The 19,237-nt window shown below is 36.9% G+C and overlaps 2 protein-coding genes across 2 annotated transcripts in view; both read left to right on the top strand.

Moving 5' to 3' along the window:
- Positions 1-16,254, top strand: part of LOC306912121 (uncharacterized protein) — a 35,245-nt gene extending 18,991 nt beyond the window's left edge. The window contains exons 16-29 of the mRNA XM_079487988.1: positions 1,114-1,167; positions 5,717-5,761; positions 6,745-6,798; positions 8,480-8,530; positions 8,881-8,934; positions 9,038-9,115; positions 9,726-9,752; positions 10,425-10,466; positions 12,153-12,185; positions 13,061-13,198; positions 13,470-13,524; positions 14,190-14,381; positions 14,464-14,541; positions 14,868-16,254. Coding sequence (XP_079344114.1) covers positions 1,114-1,167; positions 5,717-5,761; positions 6,745-6,798; positions 8,480-8,530; positions 8,881-8,934; positions 9,038-9,115; positions 9,726-9,752; positions 10,425-10,466; positions 12,153-12,185; positions 13,061-13,198; positions 13,470-13,524; positions 14,190-14,381; positions 14,464-14,541; positions 14,868-14,932 — 966 coding nt within the window. The 3' untranslated portion in view covers positions 14,933-16,254. The remainder of the gene's footprint in view (positions 1-1,113; positions 1,168-5,716; positions 5,762-6,744; positions 6,799-8,479; positions 8,531-8,880; positions 8,935-9,037; positions 9,116-9,725; positions 9,753-10,424; positions 10,467-12,152; positions 12,186-13,060; positions 13,199-13,469; positions 13,525-14,189; positions 14,382-14,463; positions 14,542-14,867) is intronic.
- Positions 16,255-16,622: 368 nt separating this feature from the next.
- On the top strand, positions 16,623-18,598 carry ccr12b.2 (chemokine (C-C motif) receptor 12b, tandem duplicate 2). The gene is made up of 2 exons (XM_079447335.1): positions 16,623-16,688; positions 16,790-18,598. Exons 1-2 carry the CDS (start codon positions 16,686-16,688, stop codon positions 17,768-17,770), a joined length of 984 nt encoding a protein of 327 aa, XP_079303461.1. The 5' UTR covers positions 16,623-16,685; the 3' UTR covers positions 17,771-18,598.
- The last annotated feature ends 639 nt before the right edge of the window (positions 18,599-19,237 follow it).

The raw sequence follows: 19,237 nt of genomic DNA on the forward strand, positions 1-19,237 counted from the left end.
GAACTATAGTCATTTATGTGGATAAAGATACCACTATAAACTTAAAAGCAAACTTGACCAATCGGAATCCGAAACAATTATATTGATACTTCAAATGAAATGTCATCTTTGGCAAAATAATTTTTGTTATGCTTTTCCGAAGGACAACCACATGACAATGCTTAATGTCAAGCCCTGTTTTTTTGCGTTAATGGTTTTATTTGTTTTTGGAGATTATAAATATATTTCATTATTTTTATGTTAGATGAAAATTTATCAAACAAAGCATTTACCAAACATCTGCATTTTGCCTGTTTTACAAAACATACTGGGATACTAGAACACATTTTTATGAAATGTGTTTGGATTCATTTCAGTAATGTGCAACGCCACACAAAATTATGCAAACATTTAACCCCAGCAATTAATAGAAAATGGGAAGGGAAAAGTAAATTTTTATATGTCCAAAAATTGAAATAAATTCGCATAAGATATAAGTTTAAATTCATTTTATAAGAGGCTACATCATTGTGGTCCTGCCTGTGAAAACCTGACTAAAGTCATGTTTTGTGTCTTACTGTTCTCTACAGATTAATGTAATAAACATTCAGTGAAAATATAACATTCATATTAAATTACAAATTATTTTAATGGTCTGTTTTTTTGTGATTGACGCTGTACCCTCAAATAAAACATATTTCAATTATTTCTTTAAAATGTTGTTTAAAATAAACATTGTTAAAAACATGATGTGAGCTTAATTGGACAGGCGTGTGCTTAAAGGGTATGTACCCATTAGGCACACCCAGACTTTTAGCATTTAATGATGTGTATATATATATATATACACACCTTTGTCATTTAAAATATTAACATTTTATTGTATAAGGGGTTAATATGTTATTTTAACAGAAATGTTTATTTTGATGAGCTTAATAGATACGTTTACCCTATTGTTTCATTTACATCTTTGTTGGCATGTTTTGCAATGAAAAAAAACCTTTATTTGTCCAGTGTGTAACAAACCTTAAGCCACTGACAGTAATTGTCATAATGTTGTTTGTACGATGGAATTGATGTTCCTGTTTAAAGAATGGAAATAATGACCAACTTTCTCTTGTCTCTTTAACTCAGGGAGAGAATGGAGACATTGGATTCCCAGGTGCAGATGGGCAACATGGAGTGCCAGTGAGTCTTTTTTGCAATTATGCCTCTTCTATCCTGTTTAAAGGCGAGGTAACATTACATTTCATGCATTTTGACTTCTTAACACTGTTAAACGTGCTGGCATCTCAAGATTAACACGGTCAACTTGTCAAACATATGATTCTGTGCTCGATTTCACTCCGCCAGGGTTCATACAGGTTTAGTAAGTAGAAAGTTTTTTTGAACACGGATTTCCGTTTCGTAACAAGGGTTCTTAGTCGCTTATTGGGCTTTTCTCCCAGAAAAGCACGCCCACGCATCACCCAGCGTGAAAAAGTGCATGCCGACGCATCAACCAGCGTGAGAAAGAGCACGTCGAAGCATCAACCAGCGTGAGAAAGAGCACGTCGAGGCATCAACCAGCGTGAGAAAGAGCACGTCCATCAATGCGCTTCACCCGGCTGACGGAAGTTTAGCTGTGCTTGTTTGCTCACTGCATTTCGGTGATGAGTATTATAAAAACGGTGGGTGTAATGCTGGTTTTGGAGATCATTTGAAACTGATAAATGGCGCAGTCCCAGCGCTAAAAGATGCAGGACATGAAGCTGTAACTCAAACTAAGTCATACAGTATGTCTGTGTACTTTTGGCAACCGGCGTGTACGTGCACAATGTAAACAACACAAACTTATAGTGAATCAATAGTTACGCAGGAATTGATGTGATGATGTATTGTGTGCCTGTGCTGTAGTCCCCCCTGCACACCTTTTTCCGGAAAGAATCGTACTGTATAGGTAGCCTACTTACGATTTATTTGAGACAAAAACTTCGTGTGCTACCTCCATTTTAACAATGGTTGCATGTGTAGTGGATGTCATTTTAACTAGAACTGCCTTTAACAAGAACTGTATTAAAGTATTAGTACATCTAATGGTTAAAGTATCACAGAGACGTGGTTCAGCAAAAACACTTTCAGTGACCTATAAATGCTACGAACCTAGCAAAATCATATTAAGGCTACTGTACTCAAGGCAGGATGGAACAGCACACCCCACACAACCAGATTCTCAAAGTACAGCCAGCATGTCAACATGAAAAACATCTTATACAGTATAATAATTATGTAAATCGTACAGCTGTTACACATAAAAGAAGGTTATTTCCATGTGAAAACATCCGGTGTACATTTGGAAAATGTTCGAAAAATGAATTGGTTTATTTGTTTATGTAAGGGGGTTTTTGCATTATGACTAAGTAGTGTTGACACTTTAGACATTCCTCCAAAAAAATATGACTCACCTCATTCAACGTTGTTGTTACTTTTTAAGAATTGTGGCATACTGTAGTAGCTATGTAACCATCTAGCAACCACATAATAGCCCTTCAGAACACATTAGCACACAAAAAAACATGCAAAAACATTCCGGTAGTGTACACTGTCAAGCAACCTTTCAGAAAATGTAATACAAAATCCTACACATAACAACTCCAAATATGGGCAAGGTGTGTAGTACATTACTTTTAGCTTTGTAAGGGTAAGTAAGGGTTATTACACGTAGGGAGGTAACACTATTATCAACATTATTGGATCGCAATAGCAAAATTGTCTCAATATCATCGTGGTCACATGACTGTATGAAATGATAGATCATCCGGGCCTTTAACATAGAGAATTTTAAACAATATAATAGATATAACCTCTGTCAAAGTCCAGCTGGTGCAGTTTTTTATTTTATATTAGGGAGTTTCAATTCATTTGTCCCTATTTCATCCTAAACCTCAAAAAAACAGTTATGATTAGAGAATAAATAAAAGAGGACAGGATATGACATGATTCATTTGTACACCATTGGAATTTTCAATAATTGTTTATTAAACTCTTATAGCTTTTTTCCAAGTCTTCATTTGTCTTTTTAAATATTGCGATAAATATCGTACGGGTATTACCGTTCCGTGAGATTTTTATACCGTTACATCCAAACACGGCGTATCTTGTGCTACGGTAGCATCGTGATGCTAAAGCTTAACAAAACCGGTGATGAGCATCAACATTCATTTAAACACTTACATATGCCTTTCCACTGTGCTCCTCTCCTCAATAAATACATGTTTTGACAAGATAATGATTCAGTGAGTAATTTTGAGCACCTCTCTTCGTTCTTAACCAAGAAATTCAAACGAATCGGTCGAATGATTCAGTGACTCAGTAAAATGACCGCCACCTACTGGTCGTTTTAGTTTCACATTAAAGTAAACCTAACATTTCCCTTTTTGAACATTGCTGCATAAATAAAATGTGTTGCACATTTGAATTTGTTCCCACGTGATAAATGTTCAAGTATTTACTAGCGTAGAAAAAACTCTCTACTAAAATAATGTATAATGCAGTTTACAAATGCAAAATGTTTCTTTTAGATCTGTGTAATCTGGTAATCTGGTACTTTGTGATACTTCAGCTGGGATAGCATCGTAAGATATGTTTACCATGATACCCTTTAGCGAAGCTCTATATCAAACATATATAAATGTGGTACGCATTATAAGCATTATATTCGATTTCTAAAGAAATGTTTTCTGAATTCAGGTTCATGAAGGTTGAGTAAATGTAGAAATACTTTTTTAAATAGCTATTAAGGAATGTAGCTACAAGGCACCATGTGGTTTAGCTAGTTTCTGTTTTATTGATTGTGAAAATGTTAGCAATCATTTAGACGATTTTGCCGAGTAGGTTAACGTTACATGAAAGCTTAGCTGTGATTTGCTAATGAGTCATTTCCTGCTACTAATCATTTGATCTCAAAGTGGCACATTAACACTTGGCTCATTTTTACAGTCAGCTTTGACATCTTTCATCTGTCATGTACTTACAGTTACGATCTTTCCTACATTTCTGCACTGTGTAACCTCTCAGATGAAATCACACGGAAAGCATCAGAAGATTCTCCGTTTTGATGTATTTCAGTCTTTCAGCTTTCACTGAAATGCCGTCGATGGGGGACTCTCCCTGAGAAATGACTCATTAACACTAGATAATACGCAGGTATCTCCATTTCAAAGGTGTGCGAGCATTCTCATTTTTTTAAACCCTTGGTTCTCCAGTCTCTAGTGGCACGGGAATCCAACATGACCCTTGATGTTTCCTCTGCGTGTCTGATGTTTACAAGCTGCTGTAGGTGTTAACCTAGCGACAGAAATTTGGGACACGCTGCGATTGCCAGTGTATCCGGTTTGCTGTTTCTACAGTGAAAACTGCAAAAGCAGAATGATTCTATAATGTAAACATTTGGGGAAACAGCAGCAGGTGCTGAAGCTACTCCCATGCAGGACCCAGTTTCACAAATTGCGTGAATTTGCGTGGGGTTTTTTTGTGTAAAAGAAACTGAGTAGTTTCGTTGTAAGTCGTCATCGGGGTATCAGACAGAGCGTGTGAAGTTATTATTCAATTTGTGGCAGATAGGAGGAGGGGGACGTTAGTTTTACATTTCATTTTGAAAAAAAATATTTTCACTCAGCAAGGCAGTTTTCTTAACACTTATGTATCAATTATTTGTGTTCATTCAGGGTTAACTGCCACGGATTGGGGACCTTTAGTCATAAGAAATATGAAAAAGTATTTTGGATCTTTATTACAAATATATTCGTCTGTCTCCGTGACGATGGGATTATTTCGCTTATTTTTGCATTTGGTGACATTACATTTACATTTAGTCATTTAGCAGACGCTTCAATCCAAAAGCGACATACAAATAATTCAGGGAGCAATAAGCGATATGTCATACAGATATGTTACTCAAATAAGTGACCATCACATAAAAATGTTGATTTTCTGCCGCATCTTTTCAATTTAGCTCCATAAGATGATCTGTGTCACTTTTCGGTGAGAAGTTTTCTGAACCGCAAGATATGTTTTTAGACTTCATGGAGGTCATTGAAGACATTTTATCAATTTAAAAGTATGTGGTAAGGAAACTCAGAATACAAAAGAAGATATTTTGAAGAAAGTTGGCAACCTAACAATGGCAGTACCCATAGATTTCTATTCTATAGACACAAAACCAGTGCAAGTCAATGCGTATATGTAGATGCCTCAAAGTCAGCAGATATAAACCATTTGATCCAAGTATAAGATCTTTAGTCTGAGCAAGCAGCGCGGTTTCGGTGCTCTGTGATGTGTGCGTAACTACACAAAGGTTTGTTGTCCCACCAGCATGGTGCATCGCTGCCACCTTATAAACCCTCAGAGGAAGCAGATGGGTGGAGGGAGTCCTTAATGGATCTCAATTAAAGTCATTAAGTAGGCTAGAAAAACAGACAGCGAAAATGTGTGAATGTCAGACAGTCAATTGTATCCTGTTCTTGACAGGCTACCATTTTAGCCATATCGCTTTGCCAGAGCATAGGATTAATTGAGTGATATTCTGGTAATGGTGTAATAACAGTAATTGGAGAAGAAAAACATGATAAATGATGGAATTACACAGGGGCCTTGATCCTCGCTCTGTGTACAGAATACAGCACAAGGTCATTAGCTGCACTTGTCCTGTCAGTCGGAACAAAGGAACCATGTTGATGACGTTTCTTGTCTTCTCCAGGGGATCCGTGGGGATCCTGGTGAGGCGGGGCCAATCGGACTAAAGGTATGAGCTCTCACATGTTGTGGTGTTCACTAAACTGAACATATAGATGTTGTTTAAAAGTGTAAGCCAGGTACAGCTTAATGGAATTTGCATTGTTGCATTTGCCAGGTGCTTTTATCCACGGATGGTTTGATCAGACACACGCGCCTGACCTTAAGTTAACTTTCGGCTTGCTTGTTGATCGGTCTGGCCAGTGGCTTATCATCTAACTATTTATATTTTACTAAATTCATATTCATATCAATTTATATTGATATTTTATAGCATAATAATTGTATTCAATAAATAAAGGAAAATAAATAATTGTATTAAATAAAAAATTTGTTGAATGGTTCGTGTAACTTTGTCAGATTTAAGTTTAGTTGAGTAACGGTTCTGCTGTTCACCTGAAATAATACTGACTATACTTTTAACTTGCTAGCTAAAGTCATTTACTTATTTTATTTTCATAAACAATCTACAGGGACTCTATTCTTTGCGTTTGTGTATACCGGAAGTAACGTTTGGGCCAGAAAGGCGTGCATCTTTAGGGTCCAGTAATAGTAGTAGTATAAGTACAGATATTTTATTGTTATACATTTAATCTGTTAATATTTTACTTGGAAATTAATCTTAGACTGTTGTAAGACCACAGAACTTTAAGGCCTGTTTTCATTACAAACAAACAATCAAACACTATAGTGTGTACATAATTTTTTCAGTAATTTTTTAAACCATTATTTTCTATTTATTTCTGTGTTTAGGTTAAATGATGTTTCATTCTGTGAACATTTCCCCCAAAAAACATTTTGTTTTGCATTTTATTTTTATTTTTGTTTGAATTGAACATACACTAGACTAGAATGGTGGAAATGTAGAGTGGTCTCTTAATTTTTCTGAAGCTTTATTACTATGCCACAAAGGATGCAGTCGTATGTGCAAGTGTATCTATAATTGTGACACAATACATTAATAATACCGATCTTGTCTTGTGTGGGGGTTAGGGGACAAGAGGACCCACCGGCCAGAAAGGTTCACCTGGACCAAAGGGGTTACCAGTGAGTAAACGTCTCTCTGGGATATTTCAAGCTTACCTTTTTACCCCTCATTCTGTCAACTGACCCGGTAAAATTGGATACTTCAGAGAAATTGGATTGGAACCTGTCCCGGGCAGCTGTAGACACGCTTATCAGATCTGCAGCCACGATGTGTGAGCGGAAAAAGGACAATTTGGACGGAGGTCAAAAGTTAACCAGTGATCATTGTGGGACCTGTGTAACAGAGCAGTGGGGTAAACAATGTTAGGCTGACCTCTGTTGGTGAGAGCCAAACATTTGGCCAGCGTTGGTTTGGAATGGGTTTCACAGGATCCGCTGCTGCCACCTAGTGGTGTGTGCAGTTCTAAAAGTTACTAGAGACATTTCAGGGTTAGATGAACCAGTTATATCAGGAGTCGAAAGCTGATTCATTTTACAATCTATGTACATTTGAAGAGTTCAGATGAAAAACCTGCTAAATCTTTCAGATGACTTTTCATTTAAATGAGCATTTTTCATCAGGCTACATTTACTTTCAGCAGATATTTCAGACCAGGCAGGGGGGTAGGCCTATTTAGCGGGATTTGAAGCTAAATACGTATACCGTCGGTGGAAATATTCACTTAACATCGCAATCTCAATCTTCATCTGAACTCTTAATTTTCCATGGAAGCCAAAATGTTGAAGTTACATCACCAGCCGAAAGCTTTACTTTGCTTGCGGAACCAGTCATGGTTGACTGTGAATAGCATGTTTCTCTAAACATTTGAATTTTAAGAGAACGGGCAGAGACATTTTGCCAAATCATTTTGCCGTCCCACGGTTCCTTTCTTCAGACTCTCGCGACGTCTCTTCTTAGCTGAACACAAATAAGCAATTTAATATTTAATGCCATCAAAAATTAACATCCATCCATCATCAAAGATAGATATTTGGAAGAATGTCAGATCTGGTGCCCCATTGACTCCCATTGTATTTCCCTACTATGGCAGTAAATGGGGAATGAGATCTGACATTCTTCCAAATATCTACCCGTGTGTTCAGCACAACAAAGAAATGTTTGCAGGTTTGGAACAATCTGAGGGGGTGAGTAAATGACAGAATTTTCATTTTTGTGTGAACTATCCCTTTAAACATCGCACATGTGGATAATAAATGTTAATAATAGTTAAAACATTTTTAATGAAACTGAATGCATGCCTACTTTAAATCTCACTGCTTCTCAAATTCGTAATTGTTGGGTGAAAAGGCTCTTATAGCAAGTTGGTGGTTGCTATATTCTTGCGTCTCTTCTGTGACTTCTCACCCACACGACTCCCAAATGTACATATGCTGATATGTTTCTATCTTCGTAAAGTAAAGTTTACAGATTTGGAATGAAGTTTGTGCACTTTGCCGAGCCAAGTTTTGTCCGTCTCAAACCTCCTCATGAGGTGCTGTATTTGGGGGGGATTTTACACTTGGATCGTTTTTGATGATTGGATTTAACAACACATAAAATGACCAAATATAAATACCCCCATTGATTTATGTTGCCTGTGACCGCTGTGTGATTTAAGTAACTTTATTTTTCATATCTCCTGCTGTGGTTGTGGTGAAACTCTATTTGTAGTTCACAGAGCAGGACAGAACCTGTTATCAGCGTTGGCTACTTTAGTCGTATGGTATTTAATTCTGCATCCTTTCTGCTTAAATCCTTCAGTGTAGAGGACCCGTAGGCCCCCCTGGAGCTGATGGACCTGTCGGCCCCAAGGTTGGTCTGATCAAAACATTACCTTTAGCAATTATGCTAATACGCTGACCTGATTCTGCTGGGAATAGCCGTGCGGAGATTGCGTTTTCTCTATTCCTGGAATTGTGCTCTTATCAAATGGATTATGAAAGTACGCTTAAGAAATCGTTTTGTCCCAGCTTGCTGGTTTTGTAACAGCTTTTTTCTTTTAGGTTTCTTCTGTGTTTAACATGATTAATACTGTAGTCTTTCATCAGTCTTTGGAAACAAATGATGAGTTATGATGGAGGAGTGATTGTCGGACACGTCAGACACGTGTTTGTTTGTGTGTGTGTTCACTCACTTTGGCTGTCTTGTCTGTCTACATTCAGGGTTGTCCAGGAGGAAAAGGAAAGATGGGTATTTCTGGTGAAACAGGTCAAAAGGTAATAAAAGCGATTACATGTATTTTATAGCTGTTCAGTGCTATTCTATGAATGATACGAAGAGTTTATTTTTGAATTTTGAGAGATATTTTAACTCTCACAGGGTGATAAGGGCCAGCATGGGTTTCAAGGGATTCCGGGTGCTAAGGGTCTTGCTGGACTTAAAGCACAAAAGGTACTGGTCCATCTCATGAACTGTGAAAACGTACCCAAACTGACATGTTGCTAACAGTTCCAAAGCCAAGGGTTCAAAGAGAATGCCTGTCCTAAAAACAAACATAGGCCTACCTTGAATTCATTGGGAGCTGCTTTAGATAAAAGCATCTGGTGAATAAATGACTATAATGCAAATGTAGCATCTCTCTGATCATATTGGAATAATAATCTGGAGAAATGTACGGAACTCCCTGCTGACAAATCCAGATGAAGCTATTTTGTTGTGGTTGTGTGATATATGTCAGTCTATGATGGGGGGGGGGGGGGGGGGGGGTTAATCGGAGTTGGTGTGGAGATGTGGCCCAGTAACCAGAAGGCTGTAACCACAATGAACCATCACCATTGTGTGTATGAGCAACAAAACCCCAGGATGCTTCAAGATGCTGAAATCTTCACTTTGGAAGTATGTCTATTGTCAAGATAAAGTATGTTTCATAGTGGCTACTTGCTGTTGTGAAAACGTCTTTGATATAGGGCTATAGGTTCTGTGACTCATAATGTGGTTTTGTGGCTCTTAGCTGACACTTAGTCTTTGACCCTACAGTACCTTACCGTTACTTATGTGTGTTTTTCAGGGAGAACCTGGACCCAGAGGATTTCAGGTACAACCCCTGCATTTCCTTCAGATATAAAGCGTGTACTGTTCATTTCCACTTTATAAAGATTGATTTAATAAAGGTTTGGATTTGGTTTCAGCCCAAATTCACATCTGTCTCAGATCGCGAATCTAACTCAGAACATACAGCCCATTTGAATCTTTGGTGTACAATTCTAAAACACGTCTGTTACAGAAAAATAACATTCTTATATGACATAAATTGAACGAATAAACATGGTGATTCGTGTTGCATGTTTAAGAGATGATCTTGACACAACCTCAAGGCCTTGCAAGTTTAAATAGACCAACAAATCCAAAATAGCATGTAAGATTGCAACATTTATAAATGACCACTAAATCTGAAAACGTTTGTATTACGTATAAATCAAAGCTTGAAAATCCTGCTTATTTGTTAACATAAAATGTTTATACAGTATTTAAGACTAATAACTTTAATATACGAATATCATTTATTTTATGTTTGAACTGCAAGACCTTCAGATAGAGTATGATTTCTGTACTTCATAGTAACAATCTCTATGGTTTGATTTAGTTCAACAGAAGTGAAAAAGCTCCTAAAGGTTATTTGTAACCTCCTGTTGATTTTAAATGCTAATGATAACCTTTTACATTCTGAGACCCCTGCTAACACAGACCACCTCTTATCTCTTTACAGGGTACGAAAGGCAGCAACGGGGAAGTAACACCTGGGCCTACAGTAAGTGCACATACACCTCACATCCAACAGGGGGCTTTAGTTATGGCACTGCACTTACAGATGTGAAGTAACTATTGTTCATTTTATCATATTCACTTTCAAGCAATAGCCTACAACGGAATTATTTCTACATGCATTTTGGAATCGTTAAACATTTATACCTTGATTTTTATCACAGTTTTCATGCGTCTTGACATGTTGTCAGTCTTTTACATTGCCGTTTGTCACTCCGGAGGTATGATTCAGTTCAGATTCAACAGACTGGACTGGAACACAATACATCTAAATGCTGATGGGATGAAAATTTGAAATGGTTGGTTAATTTTTTCCCGTGGCTTTGTAAATAATATTAGACATGGTTTTTATATTAGACACTAAGATAACTATCATAACTATACCACAAATGAACACTAATGGACACAATGTTTTACATATAATAAAAAAATCATTAAATTAACAATTATATTCTGCAACTTCAAATATTTATTAACATCATCTAATATATGTATTAAAAAAAAAATTGCTTTCCACTTAATTCCATGCTAAATTACTTTTAGTGCCTCAAGTCCATAATGCCGTTCAGCATCCTTTTTGCCACTTCAGTTTCAAAACGATGCACAACCCTATTACCCATGTGAAAAGGTCCAATGATTGAAAAAGGTCCATTTCAATGAAATGAAAATCTAACTCAAAGTTCCCTTTTTAAAACTGTTTTCCTAGAATACATTACAGTGGTATTTTCTTAGAAGTAATGCTACGTACATCTCCACAGAAATCTGAGGCTTTGACTTAAAAAATCACACTGTACTACTTTCATCAGTCACATACTAGAGAAGTGTGTAGATGAGATAAAATACCATGTATATCGTCTTCATGTTCAGTAGCTCACAGTTTTAAAACTGATGAGAGTCACATTACCCTTATGGAGTACTTACAGTATAGCTTCCCTAAAGTAGTACATTGAAGCTATAGTATAAATCATTCATTTCTTAACAATAGCAGTTTCTGGCTCGAAAACATAGTGAAGCTGCAACACCAAAAGCAAATTGCAAAAATGACACATTGATTTCTCAGCAGGTGCTGAACTGAAACAATGAGTCATTTAAACCCTTTTTAAACATTAACTGTCTGGATGAACCAGTTGACTTAAATTCATTTGTTCACAAATACACTTGAATCAATTCACGCAGGTATCTTATACAGCACATTTTGTGGGACAGCATTTCACCATCGCCTCAGCTTGCTCTGCCGAACGTTCACATCGACAAAAAAGTAGCTGCATGATTTCCTAAACATCTGTGTTACTGTCATGTTACTTAAAAAAAGTTAGTACCCCCCAACATTGCTTGCATATACTGAATGAACTTGTGCTCAGTTTTGGTGTTTGACAGTTTTGGTGTTTGACATTTTTTTTACATCTTGGGATAATCTTTCAAAGTCAAACATCTATCAACATGTGCTTTTATATCACATCTCCTTTAGTCTGTTTGCAAAACCCATGCAGGATTTACAAATCGTTTCCAGGGGCTTCTCCTGCCAGCGGGACCGTCCGTTTAAAGAGAAGCCACTGTCTGTCGAACACTGCGAATATTGAGCCCTTGTGTTTAAAGTAGCCACTTCTCTTTTGATATTGTCATAAAAGTTTTAAAAGCAGTTTTGTTTTTCTCTTATTTCTTTCTGGACCAGGGTGGCGTTGGGCCCAAAGGTGGCAAAGGAGAGGTTTGTAAAATAGCAGATCTCAATCACATTTAAACCATTTCACCATATTTTTACACAAGAAACAAGATTATCTCGGCCTGCTAAGGAAATAACATGGGACGGCACAGCGCTTGAAAGCCCTTTGAAGCATGTCCACAAAGTGTGTACATTTGACAACTTGTCAGTTATACTAAGCCGGTTGCTGCATGCCGTCCAAACCACATGGGCAAAGTGAATATTGTATAAACTAGAGGAAATGTTGTACATTTGTTTGTATTTATTATTTACAAGGAACCTGACAATAAATGCTAGCTTTAAAAAAAATTTACACTATTTAATAGAAATCAAACACATTTATTAGTTAGCATTTAACTCATGTTCAAGTTAAGATATCACTTTACAATTAGGTGCTATTGGTTAACAATTATTTAGCTAACATAAACTAACAATGAGCAATACTTATACGACATTTATCAATATTAATTCATGTTCATTTCAGTATTTACTAAAACATTATTACAGTCAAATGTTGTCACTTTTAACATTAGTTTATACACGATGAACTAACGTGAATAACTGTAAAGACATGAACTAACACTAACAAGGATTAATAAATGCTGAAAAACTAAATTGTTCATTGTTAGCTAATGCATCTACTAATGTTAACTAATAGCACCTTTATTGTAAAGTTTTACCTTATTTTCTTTACCCACTAAAATGACACTGGAGAAAACGTCTCGAAAGTTGGCCTTAGAAGCATACTTGTATTTATTGTCATCTAATATAATTGACAAGCATTGCATTGCAAGCACACAAAACAATAGAAAACAAAAAAAGTGATGGCTTCTTTCAGAATTGCTTCATTCATTTATCTCACAAATGTTCTTTTACACTAGAATGGTATGCCGGGTGACAATGGAGTCAAAGGTACCGATGGACAGAAGGGGGACACGGGGCACGTCGGCAAAATTGGTCCGTGCGGGCTTCGCGGACAGCACGGGTCACAGGGGACGCCAGGCATTAAAGGGAAACCTGTAAGTCATTACATATGGCTACAAGTTACCTAAACAGTTTTTAAAGATAATATATTTGAGGATTAATATCCGAAGAATAAACACAAACTTGTGATGGAGTGACATCAGGTCCGGTCAGTTTTGCAGATTCTTGAAAACAGGTAGTTCGCGTAATTGCAGCGGAACGGAGTTTCTTTTTCTATTATCAGTGAATCATTGTCGTTCCTTTGAAAGCTGAATGAGTTCTTCATTTACACACACAATCTAATGAATGACTCAATCTGTGTTCCAGGGTGAACCTCCCTCAGACGACTACATGATAAAACTGTGCGGGGACATTTTAAGAAGTGAGTTTTTGACAAAATTGAGAACGGAACGTCGAGACGTCTTTCTTTTTTTCCGTAATGTTATTTCAACGTGATGTCAGATGTATTTTTAACTTTAAAGCATAAAAACCAAAGTTGATCTAAGATACCCAATTAAATCTGTTACGTAAGCCAAGTGATGTATCTATTTTAAAGACAAATTTGCTGAGCTTTTCACAATTTTTAGTTTGCTTTGTTTTAAAGGGGCCACATCATACATTCTTTTACCTTTTTCTTCCCTGTGGTCTACTTATAAGCTCTGTTCCAAAACGTAATGATCTGCTTTACTGCACAGACACCCTCCCATCCTCCACAAAACCACAATGCTTGCCACACAAATAGCACTCTGCAAAGAAAACTCAACTCACATTTGCCTTTTCAAGAAGAATACATGTGGTTTCTTAAAATCTGGCTTGGAGGCAATAAACTGTAATAAAGATCAAACTTTTGGATCAGCTCCTGCGTCGGGAGCGAAGAGGATGTTTAAAACAAGTAATTTTTGCTTGCTCCGACTCCTTGGAATAGGGAGGAAGTGTTTATGATGAGATTACTACAATTTCATTTCTTGAGATACGACTCCTTAAAAAACACCCGCACACACATTCTAGGGCATCTTGGAGTGTCCAATAATCTCTATTGTGAATCAGATCAGCTGCCTCAGCTACTGCAGACGATGTCACCCTTGCTCTGCGAATCCTGTCAGACTGTTAAAGGAACCCCGGGACAGCCCGGAGCTCCAGGGCAAAAAGGTTCTCATGGCCCTTCTGGTAATCCCGGAAGGGCTGGCTCTCGGGGCAACCCAGGACCACCGGGCATCCAAGGACCCATGGGAGTCAAAGGTGATAAATGTTAGAATTTGTGCAAATGCATTTAGCTTTGGGTTTGTATTTTTATTGCATAATGTCACTGTCACTATTTTAGGGGACACAGGCCTACGTGGAGTTGCAGGCAATAAAGGAGAGAGCAGACCAGGACCCCCTGGACCTCCCGGGGATCCAGGTACAGTACTTTTATTATATAACATGTCTCAAGCATCTGTTTTGCTTTCAAGAGCATAAGTGTTAAAAGGGTCTGTCAAAACACATTAGAGTGCGTTTCACATCCGACCTGTGACATTCTGATGTCATTCAAGTCCTCTCTTCCTCTGTAACTTTAGATGGATATTACAAGACTAAAAATGATCAAATTTACACAATATGCATAACATTTATACTATATTTATATACATATACAGCAAACAAACCTTTATGCATTGTACAATCCTGCATGTGGGTTGCAATCTCGTGTAATTCTTAGACCCTCGCATTATCTTTTGACAACAACAGGGATGCAGGGTCCTCACGGCAGCCATGGCATTGGTTCTCCAGGCCCCTTCGGGAATACGGGGTAAATCCGGGATTCCAGGTGTTGCGGGGAAGCAAGGTCTTCCTGGGCCAGCTGGCGTGTGCGACATGTCCATCTGCTAACAAGCGTACAACCTCAGGGGCGAACACTACAGTAAAGGGCCTGATTTTTTAACACGCACTCAGGAAACACATTTCAAGAATATACACTTTTAATAGATGTTTTGTAAACATGAGCAAGGAACAAATGAAGATGATTTGTGGAATATTTCAATAGTTGGTGAAACAACTTTATCAGCACTTTATCAGCAAAATGTTTTCTGTTGCATTATGGGAATAATAACGGATCAATATTTAGGGGTCCCAGACAGGATTAGATTAAACCAGGACTAGGCCTTTGTTTAACTAGCACATTTAAGTAGTTTTTACAAACGTGCATTACAAAAAAAAAACACGGGCATGCATTTGGAGACAAAACAATAGCACTGAAAACAGCTTGCACTGACATGGTAAAATACACAAGTTTAGACAGCTCTAACATTTATTTTAGTCTAGGATTAGTCTTAAACCTTGTCCCAGAAACCACCCCTTTAAGTATAAACTTTCATACAAACCAAAGACTTGAATTCCATATCTTTAGTTGTGTGAATATTTAAAATATCTGCATTATGTGTTACATGGTTTGGCAGTAAAAAAGATGTAACTTAATTTTTTTATTTTAAGTTCTCCATTACTTTCCTGGAAATATTTTACATTTAAGAACAACCGTCATCATTTCTTGAACATTATGAAATGTGCCTCAAATTGCTGGGAGTGTTGGTTAAACCTAAAACAATAGGTATTGAGGTAGCTTAATTTTTGTTTAATATATATTGAGGTGGTTTCCCGGACAGGGTTTAAAACTAGTCCCGGACTAACTTAAATGTTAGAGGTGTCTCGATCTTGCACTGGCATATATATACAAATATATATGTGTTTGTTTTGTCTCAAGATGTAAACAGTCATATTTTTTGTAAAATATATAATTTTAAAAGGACTTACATATCCTAATTTTACCGAGGCCTAGTCCTGGTTTAAAATAATCCCTGATCGGGAAACCACCCGATTAAATTGCATTTCAAGAAATAAGAAATGTGACCAATTATACCAAAACTACACTCCATTTTGTGTATTCAGAGACTTTTATATAGTTTAAAAGCTTTGTAATGTATATGACTATTATTTTATTATGCAAACAACATAGAATAAAATTATATAAAGCCATTCGTTTTTGATATTAATGCAAAATATATATGTTATTTAATAATGAATACAACATACAACATACTTGATACAAAATAAAAAGTCATTATTATTCAATATTACTATTAAATCTGTCTAATGTACTTATTTTCTGCACATTTTACTTACTTTATGTTGTCACCAGTGTTCATTGGTAAACATATTCAAAGAATCTTGTTGTTATTTCCTTAAGTGTAAAGTGATTCTGGGAAATTGTGTAAATATTTTGCCATGAATTGTCATTACTTTTATTCACTTAAAACATGGCTTTGTAAAACAAGACAATACAAGTTCAACGTATCACTGGATTCATGAAAACATGTATTTATGTTGAGCTAGTGAGTACTATGTACATATACAGCACATGCAAGATGGGTGGTGAGAAAATTCTGAGGTCATCAATTAGGAAGGAGGAGATTATTTCAAGATATGATTCACGTTATTGCAATAGCAACCACATACGTTTTTGCTGCTCTTGGAAGCTAGGAAACACATACTCAGCAGACAGAAAAGTGCACTATGGTAAGTGAAAAATTAAGTTATCACAGATCAACATAAATGGTTTCATGTGATTTAGCTCTTTGACTTTAATGAAACAGTTTTATCTGCATGTTATTCGTTAGGTAACCTCCAGGATGGACACATCAGTGAACACAGCCAACTACGAATACCTGAACCTGGATCAATGCGACCCCACTGACGTAAATGAATTCTCCAGACAGGTTCTTCCGCTACTGTACTACACGATCTTTATTGTTAGCGTGGTCGGAAATGGAGTCGTTTTACTCATCATTTACAAGTTTGAAAAGCTCAACACTGTCACAAATATATTCCTCATCAACCTAGTGATATCCAACATTGTTTTTACCTTCACGCTCCCGTTTCAAGCTGTTTATCACTCCGGTGAATGGATCTTCGGTGAGGCGCTTTGCAAGTTGGTGAACAGTGCTGATTATCTTGGTTTCTACAGCTCCATCCTCTTCCTGACGCTCATGACGTTCGACCGCTACCTGGCTGTGGTCCACTGTGTGGTTTCCAGCAAACGACGCAAGGGCTGCTACGCTCTTGTAATGTCTGCAATCATGTGGTTCATCAGCCTTGTTGCCAGCCTTGAACCCTTCTTACATTTCATCGTGGAAGAGGATCAACTTAAAGGAGTTACTTGCAAAGACTCAAGTGAAGGTCAATGGAAGGTCTTTGGTCTTTATAAACAATTTGTCGTCTTTTTCATCTTGCCATTGGCTGTGTTTGTGTACTGCTATGCTAGGATAATTGTAAGAGTCATCTCCACTCGAATAGTGGGGAAACACAGAACAGTCAGGCTTGTTTTCGTTATTGTCCTGATGTTTTTCGCTTGTTGGAGCCCACATAACATAATACTGTTGATACATGGGAACAAAGATGAAAACGATTGTGACGACAGCCTCGATTATGCTTTGCGCATCACTAGCAATATTGCCCGCTTATACTTCTGTATTAATCCTGTTTTCTACACCTTTCTTGGAAAAAAGTTTCAAAACCATGTGCGAAGACTTTTAGAGTCTAAAGGTTTATGTTTAAAGCAATATAACTCTTACAGTGGAAGCAGCAGATCATTCGCCTAAAGATGATTGGTCGGTATCAATAAATGTACATAGTGACTTGAAACTAAAATGTTTGTCTTTTTATGTGCTGTACCTTTATGACAAATTTTATATTGTTTTGCGAAATGTAGTGGAAATCATGTGAATATTATAAATTGCTGTAATGTAATGATGCTGGTTAATGTATATTTCATATGTAGTCTAAATGTTTATATACATGCTAAAACACAATATACAATAAACATATCGTCTCTATTCAACAAACCTTGCAGGGTTCGTAAACAGTTGTACATCTCCAAGAGGCCGTTTACACAAGACCGTTTTCAAAAGAATGCAAATGATGCAATGCAAAGAAAATTATGTGTTCGGGATGTCTGTTTACACGGAAATGGCGTCTTAGGGGAGCCAAACTTTGAAAACGGCTCTCAAAGTGCCGCCGTCTTCGTTTCTATGTAAACTGAAAGACGGGACCTTCTGAAAACGATGACATCCCACGCATGCGTATTACACGTTCAGTCGGGCACATGGATGGATTACTGACCAGGCCAGTGCCTAGGGGCAGTTGACTACCATGAGCCCGAGGGGGCCTTTGGCTTCAAGGTTGTGCCATCCAGTTTTGTGCAGAGAACCGTTTTGATAACACTGTCATGTGTATGTGAACGTTTTGAAAAACACTAATATTTTTTTTCCGTGGCATAAGTTTTTTTGCATGCACTATAAAAACAGGAAGGAAACATGGGCTGTACTGAAACATTTCAGCAGATCTTTCATATGATTAATGGGCAAGTGTTCTGTATTTCTACATGACTGCACAAATGAATAAAACCACAGCCTCCTCTCTGTCAAACCACTATTTTGACCCTTATCATTTTCATATGTCAGAAAGTGACTAAAAAGGTTTATTAAATAGTCATCGTGATGTCTTGTTTACATATTTTTTGTCTTTGATTCTTGATGTAAGTTCATGCAAGTGAAGTGTATTTATAAACAAACAAAAAAGAGAGTATACGTTCAGTTTAATTTAGAGAATATTATAAATGACAATAATGCTTAAGCATACTTTGCATGCACTGACAGAAAAGTCTATATTTGGCCAAAGTGCACTTTTATGAACAAAAAATGTGCTAGAAGCAATAAACTAGAAAACTTTCCTATACCAATTGTGTGCTCAGTGCATTCACATTTCAAATATATGTATATGTAGTGTAATTCAAACTGAAAGATGGCAAATTTAGCCCCATGTAGTATTAAAAAAGTATCCTACAAGTACTGGACTGGTACATTGAGTTTGAAATGTCCTTTTTTTTCCTTAGTATAAATACAATATTATAAACTCCAATTGACTCATCCATCTTCAATATTTATGTCTCTGTTTCATTTGTAAATTTTTGGTATAACGTACAACACCGGTCAAAGGTTTCAGAACACCTGAGTGAAATGTTGACAAAAATATAATTCTGCAAGTATAAGCTTTTTTATTTAATAACA

This window comes from Barbatula barbatula (genome assembly GCF_947034865.1).
Source record: "Barbatula barbatula genome assembly, chromosome: 23".
Taxonomy (NCBI): domain Eukaryota; kingdom Metazoa; phylum Chordata; class Actinopteri; order Cypriniformes; family Nemacheilidae; genus Barbatula; species Barbatula barbatula.